A 19,073-nucleotide genomic window follows, 5' to 3' on the forward strand; every position below is an offset into this window, starting at 1 on the left:
CATTATCACCGATGTGCATTTCCATCTGTTCCCTACTAGTCCTCACAGCTTTCAGAATGGTCGCTCCTTATTGTCCGGCAAACCCAACAAGCCACTTCAGCTGGGTCAGGGAAGTTAGATGCAGCGTGAGGGCACTACTTATGACTTTTACCCCCTGTGACGGTAAGATTAATCGCAGCTTGGCCTGCCCCTTCTGTGTTCCCGTTCGAAGGACTGTCCTTTCAAAACCAGGATTCTTGGCAAGTGCGTGTAGACTGTCCAGAATAAAGCTACAGAACATAGTATACCTTACAGGTCCTGAGCTTCAAATCCAGTACTAACCATAGCCCACACCGGACTGGCACACCACTGACGGGTATGACGAATTAGATGATTGACAGCAAGGGGGCACATACTTTTCTGGCACAAAGCTCTCTGAACAATTAGAAACTATCCATTTGACTCAAGTTTTACTACACTTTTATGACTACGGAATAACAAAATAAAACGGACCAGCCTCTCTTGGCAAAAAGAGTCATATGTGAACAGGTATAAGCTGCTGTGACCCCAAATAACATATAAACAAGTGCAGCAGCCGCTGCGTGCGACAACATATAGGGTAACACTGAATGTGTGCATTGTGAGCCGCCTGACTGCTATGTAGACTATACCTATAAAACTGAAGTACTTAGAGACCAAACTGGCTCAGCAGCAGCGACAAGGTGACCGCAATGGAGATGGGAATCTACACTATCAAACTTGTGTCTTCCGGGAGAAGGCAAACTAATGTAAAGGACAGGTAGGAGACAAGGCAAACTAATGTAAAGGACAGGTAGGAGACAAGGCAAACTAATGTAAGGGGCAGGTAGGGGACAAGGCAAACTAATGTAAAGGACAGGTAGGAGACAAGGCAAACTAATGTAAGGGGCAGGTAGGGGACAAGGCAAACCAATGTAAAGGACAGGTAGGAGACAAGGCAAACTAATGTAAGGGGCAGGTAGGGGACACGGCAAACTAATGTAAAGGACAGGTAGGAGACAAGGCAAACTAATGTAAGGGGCAGGTAGGGGACAAGGCAAACTAATGTAAAGGACAGGTAGGAGACAAGGCAAACTAATGTAAGGGGCAGGAAGGGGACAAGGCAAACTAATGTAAGGGGCAGGAAGGGGACAAGGCAAACTAATATAAGGGGCAGGTAGGAGACAAGGCAAACTTATGTAAAGGACAGGTAGGGTCTGGCACTAAAAAAACAGAACAAGCTCAGACAAATACAGAGGTAAATCACCAGCCCCAAATATATGCTACAAAACTTATACTAACCAACAAAAGGAGTCAAATGAGAACAGGTATAAGCTGCTGTGACCTCAAATAACCTACAAACAAGTGAAGCAGCCGCTGTGTGCGATAACGTATAGGTGTACATTGAATATGTGCATTGTGAGCTGCATTACTACAATGTAGACTATACTAATGAAACTGAAGTACTTAAAAACCAAATTGGCTCAGCAGCAGCGACAAGGTGACCGCAATGGAGATGGGAATCTACACCATCAAACTTGTATCTTCCGGGAGACAAGGCAAACTAATATAAGGGGCAGGTAGGGTCTGGCACTAACAAACAAAAAGGAGCTCAGCCAAATACAGAGGCAATCACCGCCCCCAAATATATGCTACAAAACTTATACTGACCAACAAAAGGAGTCAAATGTGAACAGGTGCAAGCTGCTGTGACTGCTGCTATATCTGGCGGAGGCAGTTTTTTGTTATTGCTGGATCACATCAACCTTTTAGGTTTCTAAGCCTCGTCCCAGGAGAGGCATGTCTGATAGTGAAGGTTCCCACTTACTTTTCACAAACGCTCCAATTTTTATATTTTGGCAGTAATGCAGTTAAAAATTCACATATTTAACGTTCACATCAACCACACTGCCCTCAGTTTGCCTTTGCCCACCGTGTGCTGACTCTTAACAGTGTTCCGGTTCTGATCCAATATATCTACCCCTCCCCCACACATTGGATCTCTCGGCATTACTGAACAGATAAATGGCAATCATTGTTCTACGCGAAGGGGAAGTCGATAAAAGTATATAAACCCCCTCTCACCGCTTCATTCTCAAACCACAGGAAATAGCAGCAGTAATAATCTCCGTCTCGAAATGTCAGCGTTGTGTATCCCTTCTGAAGGTACCGGCGAGACAAACCAATGAGGAACCAAACCTAGAAAAAGATGCAATGCGAGGTCAGTAATCACTTGAAGAACGACTATATGTTAAAGAAGAACTCTACAGACCAATACAGTGGGGGGCGTTTATCAGTAAGTTTGCTCCCAAAACTTTGCCCAATTTCTGACATTTCCTTATTATAAAATACGTGTAATAAATTGATCAGTGTTTTACGTCATTTCTGACACCATTTTTTTTTAGTAACTAACTACGTCAATCATTACGAGAATAGGAGGCCTGGTTAACCTTTTGGATTGAAGAACGACATATTTATGAATGCATTATATTTAATATATACGTAAAAAAAAAGTTGCAGATTCTAAAAGAAAAAAAAAAGAAAAATAAAAAGTTGTAATTTGTGCAATATTCTATATTAACGTGTGACATTGGAAACACTACTACTACCACACAGAAAAATTTGCGCTGGCGTAAACTGCTAAAAATGGATAATTAAGGAGCGACGTTTGATAAATATGGAGCGATGGGGTTAAAGTGAGCACCCTAAAGATCTGGGGCAAATTATGCCAATTTTGACGAGTTGGGAGGATCCCCGTGTTGTGCCTAATTCAGGTAAAGCATGACACGCAACTAATTGCCAAGGATTCTGTATGATGTAGGTGTAAAAAGACCCCCAATGCCAGAGTGGGTATAATGCCCACCTTTCAGCAATGTCTATGCACCTGGGACCTTCAGCTTCTAGAAAAGCTGGATGACAGACAATATGTCCAACCTTACCCAGCTTTTCTAAACTCCTGAGGATCAGATCTGCCTGGTTATAAATGTCTTCAAACCCAAGTTTTTAATCTTAACATAATCAGGCAGATTTGTTTTTCAGGATCCAGGAAAAGCTGGGTGTCCATCCCGGTTTTGTTTAACTAGTAAATTCTGCCTGAAGTTCCATCTGGGCGGCCTTTAATTGCATTACACAGGATTATGACAGGGGGCTCCTATTATCATTTCCAGGCGGAGTAATGTAATTTCCGTAATAGCAAAACAAGTGGATTCTGTGTGATGCAAATTATCAAACAAGGCAGAATTTTCTGAGAGTTTAATCTCCAAAGACCCTGAATGTAATATGCTTTTAATGCAAATTACCAATTAATTAGTGTATGCTTTATTCCAACACCTGCTTGTAAAGATTATCCCTTTACACTAGTGGTCTACAACCTGTGGCTCTGCAGCTGCCTATGGGTGTGCAGGGAGTCAAGGCTTCCCACAGCTGGAAAATCACAGGATGCATGCTGGGAGTAGTAGTACAATGGTAATTGGGGAGTCATACATTGCATGCTGGGAGTAGTAGTACAATAATAATTGGAGAGTCATGGGTTGCATGCTGGAAGTTGTGGTGCAATTTTAATTGGAAAGCTATATGTTGCATGCTGGGAGTAGTAGTATAATGGTAATTGTAGAGTTATACGTTGAATGCTGGGAGTTGTAGTTCAATGGTAATTCTAGATATATACATTGCATGCTGGGAGTAGTCGTACAATGGTAATTGTAGAGTCATACACTGCATGCTGAGAGTAGCAGTACAATGGTGATACCATTACGGTGCATGCTGGGAGTAGTAGTACAATGGTAATTGGAGAACCATACCTTGCATGCTGGGAGTAGTAGTACAATGGTAATTGTAGAGTCATACGTTGCATGCTGGGAGTAGTAGTACAATGGTGCTATGTTCAATGAAGGGTGTTGTAGTACAATGGTAATTGCAGAGTCATATGTTGCATGCTGGGAGTAGTAGTACAATGGTAATTGTAGACTCATACGTTGCATGCTGGGAGTTGTACAATGGTGCTATGTTGCATGCAGGGAGTTGTAGTACAATGGTAATTGCAGAGTCATACGGTACATGCTGGGAGTAGTAGTACAATGGTGCTATGTTGCATGCTGGGAGTAGTAGTACTGTACAATGGTGCTATGTTGCATGCTGGGAGTAGTAGTACTGTACAATGGTGCTATGTTGCATGCTGGGAGCAGTAGTACTGTACAATGGTGCTATGTTGCATGCTGGGAGTAGTAGTACTGTACAATGGTGCTATGTTGCATGCAGGGAGTAGTAGTACTGTACAATGGTGCTATGTTGCATGCTGGGAGCAGTAGTACTGTACAATGGTGCTATGTTGCATGCTGGGAGCAGTAGTACTGTACAATGGTGCTATGTTGCATGCTGGGAGCAGTAGTACTGTACAATGGTGCTATGTTGCATGCTGGGAGTAGTAGTACTGTACAATGGTGCTATGTTCAATGAAGGGTGTTGTAGTACAATGGTAATTGTAGACTCATACGTTGCATGCTGGGAGTTGTACAATGGTGCTATGTTGCATGCAGGGAGTTGTAGTACAATGGTAATTGCAGAGTCATACGGTACATGCTGGGAGTAGTAGTACAATGGTGCTATGTTGCATGCTGGGAGTAGTAGTACTGTACAATGGTGCTATGTTGCATGCTGGGAGTAGTAGTACTGTACAATGGTGCTATGTTGCATGCTGGGAGTAGTAGTACTGTACAATGGTGCTATGTTGCATGCTGGGAGCAGTAGTACTGTACAATGGTGCTATGTTGCATGCTGGGAGTAGTAGTACTGTACAATGGTGCTATGTTGCATGCAGGGAGTAGTAGTACTGTACAATGGTGCTATGTTGCATGCTGGGAGCAGTAGTACTGTACAATGGTGCTATGTTGCATGCAGGGAGTTGGTGCTCCATAGTATCAGCTTGCTGTACATAGGGCTCTGCAGATCTTGCCCATTACAAATGCCCCTGACCCCCGGGCACACTTCCATGCACTTTGACAAAGAGTAACATGACAGATTTCAATAGTCTAAGTGTTTTCTTTAAAGATCTGCAGACTCATCTATTAACGCTGCTCACTAAGCCCATTAGCCACGCTGAATGCCTTCGCTGAAAATACCTTGTTTTTTATGAAATTTGCCAATAAGCTGTTTCCGAGCTCGGTCGTGGCTTTATCTTCAATATTCATGGAAGGAGCGACCATTTGTCCTACTGTGCGATCCACATATATAAAATGCACCAAGCCGGGAAAATCTTCCAGATAAGTGAATAAAAATGGTAAAGGAAATGATTCTCATCTTCAGATTTCCCTGTGTACAGACACATAACAGAAGTGACCAGCGAGAACATGCAGGCCCCATGAAAACAACTACCCGTATTTTTCGGACTATAAGACGCACCCAGGTTTTAGAGTTGGAAAATAGGGAAAAAAATATTTGAAGCAAAAAAGGTGGTAAAATATTTAATAACATAAACATACTATTATATGTGGTGTTATTATATATAATAGTATGTTATTATGTTGGAAGCTGCGGGACCAGTGTGGTGTCTGTAAAGTACTATATGAAGATGCTGGAGGGTGAGTATAAGAATGGGGGCACAGGGCTTATATTTAAAGCACCACTCCAGCACTGAAAAATAACACTGGAGTGCTGCTTTGAGATCCCATTGAGAGAACTATAACTCCCAGCATGTCCTGCAGATCCTATGGCATGCTGGGAGTTATAGTTCACCACAGAAGTGGCAGAGTGCTTTATTGTGTGTTGTAGTGACTAACCTTTAATTGTGGCAGCCAGCCAGCTGTGGTGAGGTAAAATGCTGGAGCATCCCATCCCATGACACCACAGAGCTCTCCCTCTTGTTGCCTCTCCACAGCACAGGAGGAAGCTTGCAGATTGTAGTGTGGTGTCTGCAGGACCTGTGATGACATCAGAAGAGGGAGGGCTCTGTGCTGCCATGTGATGCTCCAGCCCACCCTCTTCATGACATCACACAGATCCTTGTGCTGGAGCACTCAGAATCCAGCACAGCCCCGGCAGGCCGGTATGCAGCGATCTTGTCCCCCTCTGGCCCCAGCTGCTGCCCCCTCCTCACCGGACACACAGATCTCCCCAGCTGATGCAGGAATCCAGCGCTGGGGAAACCATGTGTGTCCCTGTGAAGGACTATTCAAGGACTATTCATTTGCTGCTCCCCGCTCAGCTGACAGGTGGGCGGGGAAGCAGCTAATGAGTATTCACTGCACTTTTAATGATCAGGACCATGTGGTTTCCCCAGCACTGATTCCTGAAGCCGGGCAGGGACATTTTTCTGTCTCCTGCCTCCCAGTGCAATCCCACTCGCTGCTGCCCCCTCCCACGTTACATCCCTACCATAAGACGCACCCACACTTTCCTCCCAAATTTGGAGGAAAAAAAGTGCGTCTTATGGTCAGAAAAAATACGGTATTTAAAGGGTTATTTCACAAGGACAACTACTTTCCAATAGGGCGGATAATCACAGAGATAAGTCACCGACTCAGGAGCCCGCTCTATCAGTAAAGAGCCATCCACACGGAGCCCTCCGTGTATTACATGACTGGCCATTCATTACACTTGTGCTGGGAGAGGCGGGAGAACGCCTTCTTCTATAGAGTCAGGGCACAGAGATATTAAAGTAGCTGCAGCGGTCATACCGATCACTAGATGAACCTCAGAGGTGGACATACCATCGGTGCAACCAGTGCAGCCACACAAAGGAAGGGGACCACTGTTACCTCCAAAAGAGCAAACCGATTTTATCAGACACATTATTGGACTGCAAAGGGTCCATACACTGTACTTGTCTGTGTCGCCAAAAAAAGAAAAAATACCTCCTCTGAAGACTTAACATCGAGTGTTTTTCAGTGACTAGACGGGCACAACTACAATCCAAACCAAACAGACAGTTTGTGAGATGCTCTGCTGGTTTCCATACTACAATGAATGCAATTCTAACCATCAACCCTGACTTATCAAGCGCTGCCCAACTTGTCTTTTTCCTACATTGTGTCAAGGAGAAAAGAGAGAGGGGAGAGAGCATCTAACTCTCTCTTCGACAACCTGCAATATGGCTCCCGTCCCCACCATTCCACTGAAACTGCCTTGTCCAAAATTACTAACGACTTACTTACAGCCAAAGCTAACAGACAATTCTCTACACTCCTCCTTCTAGACCTGTCCTCTGCTTTTGGCACAGTTGACCACTGCCTCCTACTACAGATCCTCTCTTCCTTTGGTGTCAAAGACCTCGCCCTATCCTGTATCTCCTCATACCTCACCAACCGCACATTTAGTGTTTCCTGCTCCCATACTACCACCTCATCTCATCCCCTCTCTGTTGGTGTTCCTCAAGGCTCTGTCCTAGGACCCCTTCTCTTCTCAATCTATACCCTTGGCCTGGGACAACTCAAAGTCCTATGGCTTCCAGTACCATCTATATGCTGATCACACGCAGATCTACCTCTCTGGGCCAGATGTCACCTCTGTGATCTCCAGAATCCCAGAGTGTCTATCGGCCATATCCTCCTTCTCCTCTCGCTTCCTCAAGCTCAATGTGGACAAATCTAAACTAACTATATTGCAATATATCAGAGCGGCACCTCCGCACAGCTGCGTGTTGCTTAGACCACCATATCTTGTTGCTGAACAGCGCTGCAACGTTATGGAATGCCCTATGCAGCAACAGGGTGGGGTGCAGTATCCGAGAGGAGTGCAAACATGAAATGTCCAAAACAAGCAAGAAAAAATGGAACGCACTCACCGACCTGTTGATGCTGATCCTTTATTCAAGCATGGACAAACTCGGCAGGGAGGGGTGTGGAGGGTGAAGGACGACGGCCGTTTCGCGCACACAAGCGCTTCTATGGGTCCTGAACCATAGGACCCGTAGAAGCGCTTGTGTGCGCGAAATGGCCGTCGTCCTTCACCCTCCTCCACACCCCTCCCTGCCGAGTTTGTCCATGCTTGAATAAAGGATCAGAATCAACAGGTTGGTGAGTGCATTCCATTTTTTCTTGCTTGCTTTAAACTAATTATATCTTTCCTCCATCACGCATATCTTCGCATAACATCCGGCCTGATCTATCTATCACAATAAATAGCATCACACTTTCTCCTGTACTGGAAATAAGTAACCCTTGACTCTTACCATCCAAGCACTCATCTCCAGCTCAAAAATATTTCCAAAATCCATCCTTTCCTCAACCCTAAATCTACTAAAATGCTTGTGCATGCCCTCATCATCTCCCGCCTAGACTACTGCAACATCCTACTCTGTGGCCTACCTTCTAACACTCTTGTACCTCTCCAATCCGTCCTTAACTCTGCTGCCCGACTAATTAATCTCTCTCCTCGCTACACTCCTGCTTCCCCCTTTGCAAATCCCTTCACTGGCACCCAATTTCCATGTGTATCCAGTTCAAACTACTGACACTAACCTACAAAGCCATTCATAACCTTTCTCCTGTGTATATCTCCAATCAAATCTCCCGATATCTTCCCTCACGTCATCTCTACTCCACACATATTTGTTCCTCATCCAATCGCCTCCAAGATTTCTCCTGAATATCCCCCATCCTCTGGAATTCTGTGGCCCAACACATCTGACTATCAACCACATTCAGATCCTTCAGACAGAACCTGAAAACCCATCTCTTCAAAGAAGCTTACAGCCTGTAATGACCACGCTGCCAACTCAACACCATCGGAGCTACTGCAACCCTTGACCTACTGTCTCCTTCCCCATAATCCTGTAGAATGTAAGCCCGCAAGGGCAGGGTCCTCACCCCTCTGTACCAGTCTGTCATTGTTAGTTTGTCTACTATAAGTGATATTTGTATTTTGATGTAACTCCTTCTCATGTACAGCACCATGGAATCAATGGTGCTATATGAATAATAATAAAGAGAGCAAAGCAAAGAGAACAGGGAGAGAGCAGAGAAAGGAAAAGGGAGAGAGGAGAGAGCAGGGAAAGAAACAGGGAGAGAGAGCAGGCAAAGGAACAGGGAGAGAGAGCAGGCAAAGGAAAAGGGAGAGAGCAGGGGAAGGAACAGGGAGAGAGCAGAGAAAGGAACAGGGAGAGAGCAGAGAAAGGAACAGGGAGAGAGCAGAGAAAGGAACAGGGAGAGAGAGCAGGGAAAGGAAAAGGGAGAGCGAGAAGGGAAGGAACAGGGAGAGCAGGGAAAGGAACAGGGAGAGAGAGCAGGCAAAGTAACAGGGAGAGAGAGCAGGCAAAGGAACAGGGAGAGAGAGCAGGCAAAGGAACAGGGAGAGAGAGCAGGCAAAGGAACAGGGAGAGAGAGCAGGCAAAGGAACAGGGAGAGAGAGCAGGCAAAGGAACAGGGAGAGAGAGCAGGGAAAGGAACAGGGAGAGAGAGCAGGGAAAGGAACAGGGAGAGAGCAGGGAAAGGAACAGGGGGAGAGAGCAGGGAAAGGAACAGGGGGAGAGAGCAGGGAAAGGAACAGGGAGAGAGCAGGGAAAGGAACAGGGAGAGCGCAGGCAAAGCAACAGGGAGAGAGCAGGGGAAGGAACAGGGAGAGAACAGGGGAAGGAACAGGGAGAGAACAGGCAAAGGAACAGGGAGAGAGAGCAGGCAAAGCAACAGGGAGAGAGCAGGGGAAGGAACAGGGAGAGAGAGCAGGGAAAGGAAAAGGGAGAGAGAGCAGGCAAAGGAACAGGGAGAGAGAAGGGAAGGAACAGGGAGAGCAGGGAAAGGAACAGGGAGAGAGCAGGGAAAGGAACAGGGAGAGAGCAGGGAAAGGAACAGGGAGAGAGCAGGGAAAGGAACAGGGAAAGGAACAGGGAGAGAGCAGGGAAAGGAACAGAGAGAGAGCAGGTAAAGGAACAGAGCAGGGAAAGGAACAGAGAGAGAGCAGGGAAAGGAACAGAGAGAGCAGGGAAAGGAACAGGGAGAGAGCAGGGAAAGGAACAGGGAGAGAGCAGGGAAAGGAACAGGGAGAGTGCAGGGAAAGAAGCGGAGAGAGAGCAGGGAAAGGAACGGAGAGAGAGCAGGGGAAGGAACAGGGAGAGAGCAGGGGAAGGAACAGGGAGAGAGCAGGGGAAGGAACAGGGAGAGAGCAGGGAAAGGAACAGGGAGAGAGCAGGGAAGAATAGGGAGAGAGCAGGGAAAGGAACAGGGAGAGAGCAGGGAAAGGAACAGGGAGAGAGCAGGGAAAGGAACAGGGAGAGAGCAGGGAAAGGAACAGGGAGAGAGCAGGGAAAGGAACAGGTAGAGAGCAGGGAAAGGAACAGGGAGAGAGCAGGGAAAGGAACAGGGAGAGAGCAGGGAAAGGAACAGGGAGAGAGCAGGGAAAGGAACAGGGAGAGAGCAGGGAAAGGAAAAGGGAGAGAGCAGGGAAAGGAAAAGGGAGAGAGCAGGGAAAGGAAAAGGGAGAGAGCAGGAAAAGGGAGAGAGCAGGAAAAGGGAGAGAGCAGGAAAAGGGAGAGAGCAGGGAAAAGAACAGGGAGAGCAGGGGAAGGAAAAGGGAGGGAGCAGGGAAAAGAACAGGGAGAGCAGGGGAAGGAAAAGGGAGGGAGCAGGGAAAAGAACAGGGAGAGCAGGGGAAGGAAAAGGGAGGGAGCAGGGAAAGGAGGAAAGAAAAAAAGGAGGGGAAAAAAAAAGAAATAAGGGAACAAAGAAAGAAAAGGATGATGAAAGAAAAAAAAAAAAGAAGGGGAGAAAGAAAAAAAAGAAGAGAATATTTATATCAGGAAGTAAACTGAAATTGCTCTGTGATGGATTTGGTGTCGGCTGTAATCTCATGTGTCGGTGACGCATCCATTGTTCTGCTGCTCTATATTATGCACAGATATTTTGTTTGCACTTGTGATACCTGGATGATGGCAGAATAATATCTGTCCATGCGCTGTCTCTTCTTTTACATGTTTCTATTGTTTTATACTTTAAAGGGAACCTGTCACCAGAAAAAAATGCTATTATCCAGCAGATATGGGGTTGATCTGCAGGTTGATAGCATTACTGACCTGCCCGGTGCCCACACTTAGCCACAAGCTGTGGGGAGAAAATTAACTGTGTCCTGTATTAGTGTCCTGGTTACAGTCACAGGGACGTCGCTGGTGCAGGTCTGTCACCGCTCTGTGTAGAGAGATTGGCAGTTGTAGCCGTGATAGCCCTAATGCAGAGCTGTGGTCAGTCCGTGCCGGGGTGTGGTTACAGACTGAACAGACACCGCCCCCGTGACTGAAACCGGAATACCACCAGGGGGAATAAGGTTCATTTTCTCCCGGCAGCGTTCGGCTAAGTGCAGGCGCCGGGCAGGATAATACCGACATTACACTGCTGATTAACCCCATATCTGCAGGTTGATAGTGTTTTTCTGGTGACCGGTTTCCTGTAAAGCCCCTCTGATTAGTAGGATTCACATTCTGCATTGTCACTAACAGACAGAGCTGCTCAGACATATTAGTGGACAGAAGCCAGCAAAACCCAGTGTGGAGGAGCACACCGCCATCTAGTGCTAGACAGGTGAAGTGCAAGTTCTGAACAACCAAAGGATCTACCGGTATATGTATCCAAGATGAGATGCTCCAGAATTAGAAGTATTTACTAGAACAAATGCAATGAGGGGTGACAGAACTTATTTCATGAAGATTTTTAGATGCTAGAGTAATAAAGATTAATCGCTGTATTAATAAAATGTGTAACAACTTTCTAATATACTATTGTGCTCAGTAAATGAGACCTCATGTTTACATTCAGAGACTGAAAGCCTGTACATGGGTTACTGCCACTGACTGGAAACAAGAGTGTTCTCATACACGGGCCACAAACATGTACAATACGGCTTCATCACCCTCCCCAGTGTATAACATCTGGCTTCATTGCCCCCATATATAACATCTGGCTTCATTGCCCCCCCAATTCATTGCCCCCCCCCCCTGTATAACATCTGGCTTTATTGTCCCCCCCCCCCCAGTTTATAACATCCAGCCCTTCGCTCCCCAGTATATAGCATCCGGCCTCATGGCCGCCCCCCCCCCCAATGTATAACATCCGGCCCCTCGCTCTCTGGTATAACACATCCGGCCTCATTGCCCCCCCCCAGTGTATAACATAAGGCCCCTAGCTCCCCGGTGTATAACATCCGGCCCCTCGCTCGCCGGTGTATAACATCTGGCCTCATTGCCCCCCAGTGTAAAACCTCCGGCCCCTCGCTCCCCGGTGTATAACCTCCGGCCCCTCGCTCCCCAGTGTATAACATCCGGCCCCTCGCTCCCCGGTGTATAACATCCGGCCCTTCACTCCTCAGTGTATAACATCCGGCCCCTCGCTCGCCGGTGTATAACATCTGGCCCCTCGCTCCCCAGTGTATAACATCCGACCCCTCGCTCCCCGGTGTATAACCTCCGGCCCCTCGCTCCCCAGTGTATAACATCCGGCCCCTCGCTCCCCGGTGTATAACATGCGGCCCTTCACTCCTCAGTGTATAACATCCGGCCCCTCGCTCGCCGGTGTATAACATCTGGCCTCATTGCCCCCCAGTGTATAACCTCCGGCCCCTCGCTCCCCAGTGAATAACCTCCGGCCCCTCGCTCCCCAGTGTATAACATCCGGCCCCTCGCTCCCCAGTGTATAACATCCGGCCCCTCGCTCCCCAGTGTATAACATCCGGCCCCTCGCTCCCCGGTGTATAACATCCGGCCCCTCGCTCCTCAGTATATAACATCCGGCCCCTCGCTCCCCAGTGTATAACATCCGGCCCCTCGCTCCCCAGTGTATAACATCCGGCCCCTCGCTCCCCAGTGTATAACATCCGGCCCCTCGCTCCCCAGTGTATAACATCCGGCCCCTCGCTCGCCGGTGTATAACATCCGGCCCCTCGCTTGCCGGTGTATAACATCTGGCCTCATTGCCCCCCAGTGTATAACATCCGGCCCCTCGCTCCCCAGTGTATAACATCCGGCCCCTCGCTCCTCAGTGTATAACATCCGGCCCCTCGCTCCTCAGTGTATAACATCCGGCCCCTCGCTCCTCAGTGTATAACATCCGGCCCCTCGCTCCCCAGTGTATAACATCCGGCCCCTCGCTCCCCAGTGTATAACATCCGGCCCCTCGCTCCCCAGTGTATAACATCCGGCTTCATTGCCCCCCCAGTGTATAACATCCGGCTTCATTGCCCCCCCAGTGTACAACATCCGGCCCCTCTCTCTCCGGCGTATAACATCCGGCCCCTCGCTCCCCAGTGTATAAGCTCCTGTAGCAGTAATGTGGGGGGCACATTACTTTTCTCCCTATAATGCATCTTACAATTCTGGAAGGACTGAGGCTCAGAGAACTGTACATTAGAAAGTTGTAGATTGATTACTTTATACGAGGATTAACCTTTATTTCTATATAACCGGATATCAGATCAGGTGAGACGTTCCCTGTTACTTGTGTACAGGATGAGTTTTATACCTCCAGAACGACGGCATTGCAGCCCTATAAAAAGGATATGTCACCATTGTAATGTTCCTCTTGCTCTTCACCAGAAGAAATTCCTTCCAGTCCATCAATTTCTCTCTGAAAAACGAGAACAGATAAATCTTTCCTTCCACAGAACTTCCTTCCTGCCTCTTGTAAAATCTCATAATCATCCATCTCAGCATCTTATCGGCCGGTCGGCGGCTTATATCTCATCTGCGGATATACAGGCTCCTTCTCTTATATTAGAGCTGCCCATTTCTCTCCCAGAACTATCCACATTACTCCCGGGTTCCCCACAGGCCATTATGGTAATCGGGCACTACAGAAACAATGGGGGTTATTTATTATTAAATAATGGGGCAGGCTATAGAGGACCGGTGCTGAAAATGTACATTATAACCCGCTTTTTCTCCCCCGTTTTACATTAGGCCGACAGTTTTTTGACCTGATCAATATGACACGAGTAAAATGACTCGCTTCCCTGTAAAAGGTGTCAGGGCTTAATCTGTCCTGCTGCAGAAAGGGTAGAGGGGGGAGGCTCCTGCTGCAGACAGGGCAGAGGGGGGGGAGGCTCCTGCTGCAGACAGATAATTACTTACCGGTAATTGAATCTACCCAAACCATGACAACACCATACGAAGAGAGTATCTGGAGACCTACAGAATAAAAAGGTGGAACCCCTCCATACGTCTCAATGAGTTTACAGGGCTTAAGAGGTAGCCGCGCCATTAGAGACACCAGACAAAAATACTTGGAACTAAGACGAGCACCATATAAATATCCCTTTTTTTTCCCATCTTTTTTTTTTTCACCAAGTGAATAAAGAGAATACATTCCACCACAAGAATAAAGTGAGGGAATAAGCATGGTGCGATCATGGTAATCATCATCTTTTCCCGACACCCCGACAGTATGGTACGGAGAGACTAAACTAGAAGAAAACCCTAGGGAGGGACCACAGCAGAAAAAAACTTTTCTTCCACAGGAAAAGACCACGGTATCCCTGATCTAATCCGCAGTGTTTAAAGAAAGTAGAGGGAGAGGACCACACTGCAGCATGGCAGATCTGATCAACGGAAGCATTAGTGCTCTCTGCCCAAGAGGTAGCCATGGCTCTTCTAGAATGAGCCTTAGGGTGCCTTCACATTGCCTTTAGGCACCTATTCAGTGGCCCCCATCAGGGCTTACACCAGACTCCCCCGCAAAACGGGATTCGGACATTTGGGCCGACGGGGCCGTACACTGTAATGGTGCCGACAGAGCGATTGTGTGCTCTGCTGTGCATCATTTTCTGGAGGCAGACACTAAGACGTAATAGACGGCGTCTGGGTATCCGCCTCCATTAGGTGTATGCATGATGCACGTTCGCTCTGTCGGCACCACTATAGTCTATAGCCCAGTAAGAGCATACATCCCAAGATTTATTTTGCGGGGGCGTTCTATTGCAAGCTCAGAAGGAGCAACTGAACGGGTACCAAAACGCAACGTGAAAGCACCCCCTTAGAGGTAAGGGTGGAAACATGTAGACCAGACAAAAGTCCCACTTTTGCAGAAGAGCATCCACCCCATTCAGGGAAAAAAAAATAAAAATCTTTTCCTCCTGTTGATTCTCCCTTGTAGCGAATAAGTCTATTACTGGCAGACCTCACAAGGAACAAATCAGGCTGAAGATTTCCTGAATCAAAGACCGTTCCCTTTGGCTGAGTGCATGACGGCTTAGATCTTCTCCTTTAAGATGATGAGGAAAGATTTTGTTCAGCTAACTGGAAGTTCTCCTTCAATTCTTCATCCATCAGTGGACCTGATCTGGTCCCCCCTGATGATTTATGTAGCCCACTGTTGTTTATGTGCCCGATTTTCAAAATGTTCTCCAGCGGAAGAAAACACAGCTGACGGGTTGAATCCAGACAGATCCCTAGCTAGAAAAATCTGAACCTGTAAAGGTCTCAAATTTGACTTGCCTTTGTTCACTATCCAAGCCAGCTCTGACAGGATAGCTACAACCTGATTGACTGCTTTTGTATAGTCTTTCTTAGCGTCTCCTATACTTAGGAAATCGTCCAGGTAAGGCGCTAACAAAATGTCTTTCTTTCCTCATGTAGGAAGACATTTCTGGTACAATCTTGGTGAAAACTCTGGGTGCTATAGAAACCCCAAAGGGAAGGCACTGGTATTACAGATGGAAAGTCCTTTCTGATCTTCACGGCTACCACGAGGAATTCCTGATGGTCTAGATGTACCGGGACGTGGTAATATATGTCCCAGGTCTATCACTGCCTGAACAAAACAGGTATAAATGAACAGACTGCTGAAAAATCCTGTTCTGATTCTGGTACTTAAACCAATACAGGTCTTTCTAAAAGCTTCTGAACATCTAACTCCAATGACCTCTGGTCCCTACTCGTGTTTCGATCATTCTTCTTGGCGGGATAGAGGAAAAAAACGAGCTTGAGAAAGAGGATTTATGACCCATCAGGAAGTTGGCAAAGAGGCCCACCGATCTGAAAAGAGCTTTAGCCTTGTCTCCACCCAAACCCTGGCATCATGGTTGCATAGGTCTTCCTTTATTGAGGTAAAACACTCTGGGTTTTCTTCTTCTTTCTCCAGGAGCGTCCATACCTTCCTCTAGTTTCTCTTGGAGCCCCGAAAAGGATTTTTTCCCCCCATCTGTTGCTTTCTCTAACATTTCCTCTAGAGCAGAGCCAAACAGAAAACCTCCCTGACATGGCATAGCACAAAGTTGCACTTTAGCCTGAAAACCCGCCGACCAGTTTTTACGCCAAAGAGCTCTACGGGTCAAAAAGGCCAAAGGAGCGGGCAGCCAACCTAATGCTATCCATAGATGCATCTGCCAAGAAATCTGCCGCCTTCTGAATCATAGGCAGGGCTTCCAAAAGTTGATCTCTTGGACTTCTATTTCTTAACTGCGAGTCTAATTCCTGTAACCATTTAGTTAGGGATCTAGCTATACAAATAGCCCAACTACTGGGCTTAAAAGGACAAGCTGCTGATTCCCATGCTGCCCTAAGAAAAGTGTTGGCTTTTTTTTTCAATCTAAAAGGGTCTTTAAGGAAACCTTGGTCATCATAAGGGAGTGCCACTTTTTTGACACTTTAGCTAATCGTCACATTAGTTTTGGGGAATTTCTCCCAAACCGTGCACAAATCTTTACGGTTCTCTACGGTAGTGTAATAAAGGTGGACTGTTCTGCTGCATTCCTACCACTGAAAACAACAATTGCACTATGTGTATAGCGTCATGACGCTTTACATGTAATGTTAATAGTAATGTGCATCTTATATAATGTATTATGGTAATGTGTAGCATATAAGGATTGTAAGGAGTTAATGTATAATGTGAGATGTGCATAGTGCATGGTAAGCACAAGATTACACTAGGGATAAAACAAGTACAGTTTATAATGTAAGTGGTTCAGCAATAGGATAGGGCATATAGTCCTCTCCCCTCTGTCTGTCATTGAAAATTTGTTTATTGTAAACGTTATCTATAACCCTGTACGTAACCCTTTTTCTCATGTACAGCACCATGGAATTAATGGTGCTATATAAATAAATAATAATAATAGTTAAGGATTACACTAGTTCCCATCCACTGGGTTAGTTCTAATAAAAGGTGGGCACTTCCTGGTAGTGAGAGAGTCAGAGAAGTGCAGTGACAACTTCAAGTTCAAGCACTGTGGGCTGCTAGGGACAGCATGTGGTAATTGTTCGAGGCAGGGGGAGGCCGTACTGACATCCCTTGTGGACATTCCTGTAACGTCTGGAACTTAGGGCTTAGTCCAGGTACTAAGGAGAGGGCCTGGTCTTCTGACATCTCGAGGTCGGTGAACGTGGAATCACGTGAAAGGCATTTGGTTCGGCCCGGGTGCACTGCTGAAGTGGACAGGATATCCCTGAGGCTGACCGTCTGTGGGTTTAGGGATAATCCAGGAAAGATGAGCGGCAGGGCTGAAGAGGTACTGTACTAAGGAAGGAAGAAACATGAAATGCTGTGCCCTATCCCACATGTCACAACCTGATAAAATTGAACTGACCACTAAATGTTTGCCTGCTGTAAAGAACTTGGCGCCTCCTGAATTGTATGCAGTAGTTTCGGAGGACGGAAGCCTGGAGACAGCAGAGGCCTGCGGACTACAAGTGCAATGCACCCCACACCTGACTGGGATACTGCATGTCTGTAAAGTGCTAGAGCATAAACGGATAGCAGCTCAGTCATGACTACCGCTCTCACGCACTTTACAGTAGATCTGAGGACCTTAAGCAACTTTCCCGTATCTTCAGTCAGGAAGCATGGACGCCCCCATATTCATCAGCGGAAGAGGACTCTGAAGAATAATCAACAATTAATTCCCTGGAATCTGCTAATTCTTCTACAGAACTGGTTTCAACAGGGACTTGGCGTTTACTGGAAGAGGGAACATTGACCTGACTCATCTCCTTCTTAACTTCTTCCTTGATCAATGATTTAATATCCTGGAAACTCCTTGGATACAGTTTTCTCAATACAGGAGCAACAGAGCCTCTTAATATACGAGTTTGGCATCCTTTCTTTACATAGAGTACAATCCCTGTTTTTACTCTTTGCCGTAGCCTTCCTTGGCTTATCCAAGGGAATATAACAATTACAATCAATCAGTATATAAAGTACAATGTTAATACTCGCCATCCATGCCTTGGCAACCACCGTGCAAGGAGGAGGTTTTGGGTAATTTATGGCATCTCCGTTGGGATCCCTGGATCGTCCATACTGCCACTTCAGTAGCTGTGAATCCACTGCCCACCGGAAGGAGTAACTGCATCCTTCTGACATCCAAGGATAGAGGAGGGGGAAAAGGGAGGAGTGGGCAGCCCTATTCCAATTGGAGATAGGCTTACCCCTCTTCCGAACTCCGAAGCGGCCGGAATTTGCAGAGCACAGTCCTCGGTGTGCCGCGTCACATCTGGCCATTCTCCTGGAAGCCCCACTGCCCCACGAAGTGCTCCGAACACGCAAGCGCCACTGTGCCTTTTCACTTCCAAACTCAGAAGCGGCCCGCCGGTAGCAGAGCAGCCTTCATTCCCTATTCCATCAAAAGCCCATACAGGCAGGGAAGGACAACAGAGACCATCAATGGACCAGGGGGCCATCGACTGAAAATCCTGGGGATGCCTCCTGCCACTGCTGAAGACATTTCTCCAGGTATCTTCCAACTTCACCTTGCAGGGCTGTAGATCTCCTCCCACAGGAACAGGAAACAACACTGAGAGGTATGGAGAGGTCCCTCCTTTTTATTCTGTAGGTTTCCTGTTCCTGGGGGCGGACACTCTCCCTCTCCGCACGTTGCCGCCAGTGTGTAGAGAAAAGTTTTCTTACGACAAAGCACAGGACCAGTGGGGTGGAGGATGGGGGCACAAAATGGATTCTATCTAGAATAGGATGGGGGCACAAAATGGATTCTATTTAGAATTCTTAAGCTTAAAAGGGATTTTTTTATGATAAAACTTTACTTCAATCAGCTTGTGCTAGTTGAAAATAAACTGAGCAGGTACTCATCATCCTCGGCTCCAGTATTTGTGACCGCTGCAGCCAATCACTGGAATCAGCCCTCATGTACTGTTTACCAATGTAAAGCTG

The 19,073-nt window shown here is 46.9% G+C and overlaps 1 protein-coding gene across 1 annotated transcript in view; it reads right to left on the bottom strand.

Moving 5' to 3' along the window:
- Nucleotides 1-19,073, bottom strand: part of HPS1 (HPS1 biogenesis of lysosomal organelles complex 3 subunit 1) — a 92,037-nt gene that overhangs the window by 10,287 nt on the left and 62,677 nt on the right. The window contains exons 15-17 of the mRNA XM_077258333.1: nucleotides 13,470-13,535; nucleotides 5,115-5,259; nucleotides 2,083-2,196 (exon numbers count right to left, since the gene is read on the bottom strand). Coding sequence (XP_077114448.1) covers nucleotides 2,083-2,196; nucleotides 5,115-5,259; nucleotides 13,470-13,535 — 325 coding nt within the window. The remainder of the gene's footprint in view (nucleotides 1-2,082; nucleotides 2,197-5,114; nucleotides 5,260-13,469; nucleotides 13,536-19,073) is intronic.

This window comes from Ranitomeya variabilis, chromosome 4 (assembly GCF_051348905.1).
Source record: "Ranitomeya variabilis isolate aRanVar5 chromosome 4, aRanVar5.hap1, whole genome shotgun sequence".
Classification (NCBI taxonomy): domain Eukaryota; kingdom Metazoa; phylum Chordata; class Amphibia; order Anura; family Dendrobatidae; genus Ranitomeya; species Ranitomeya variabilis.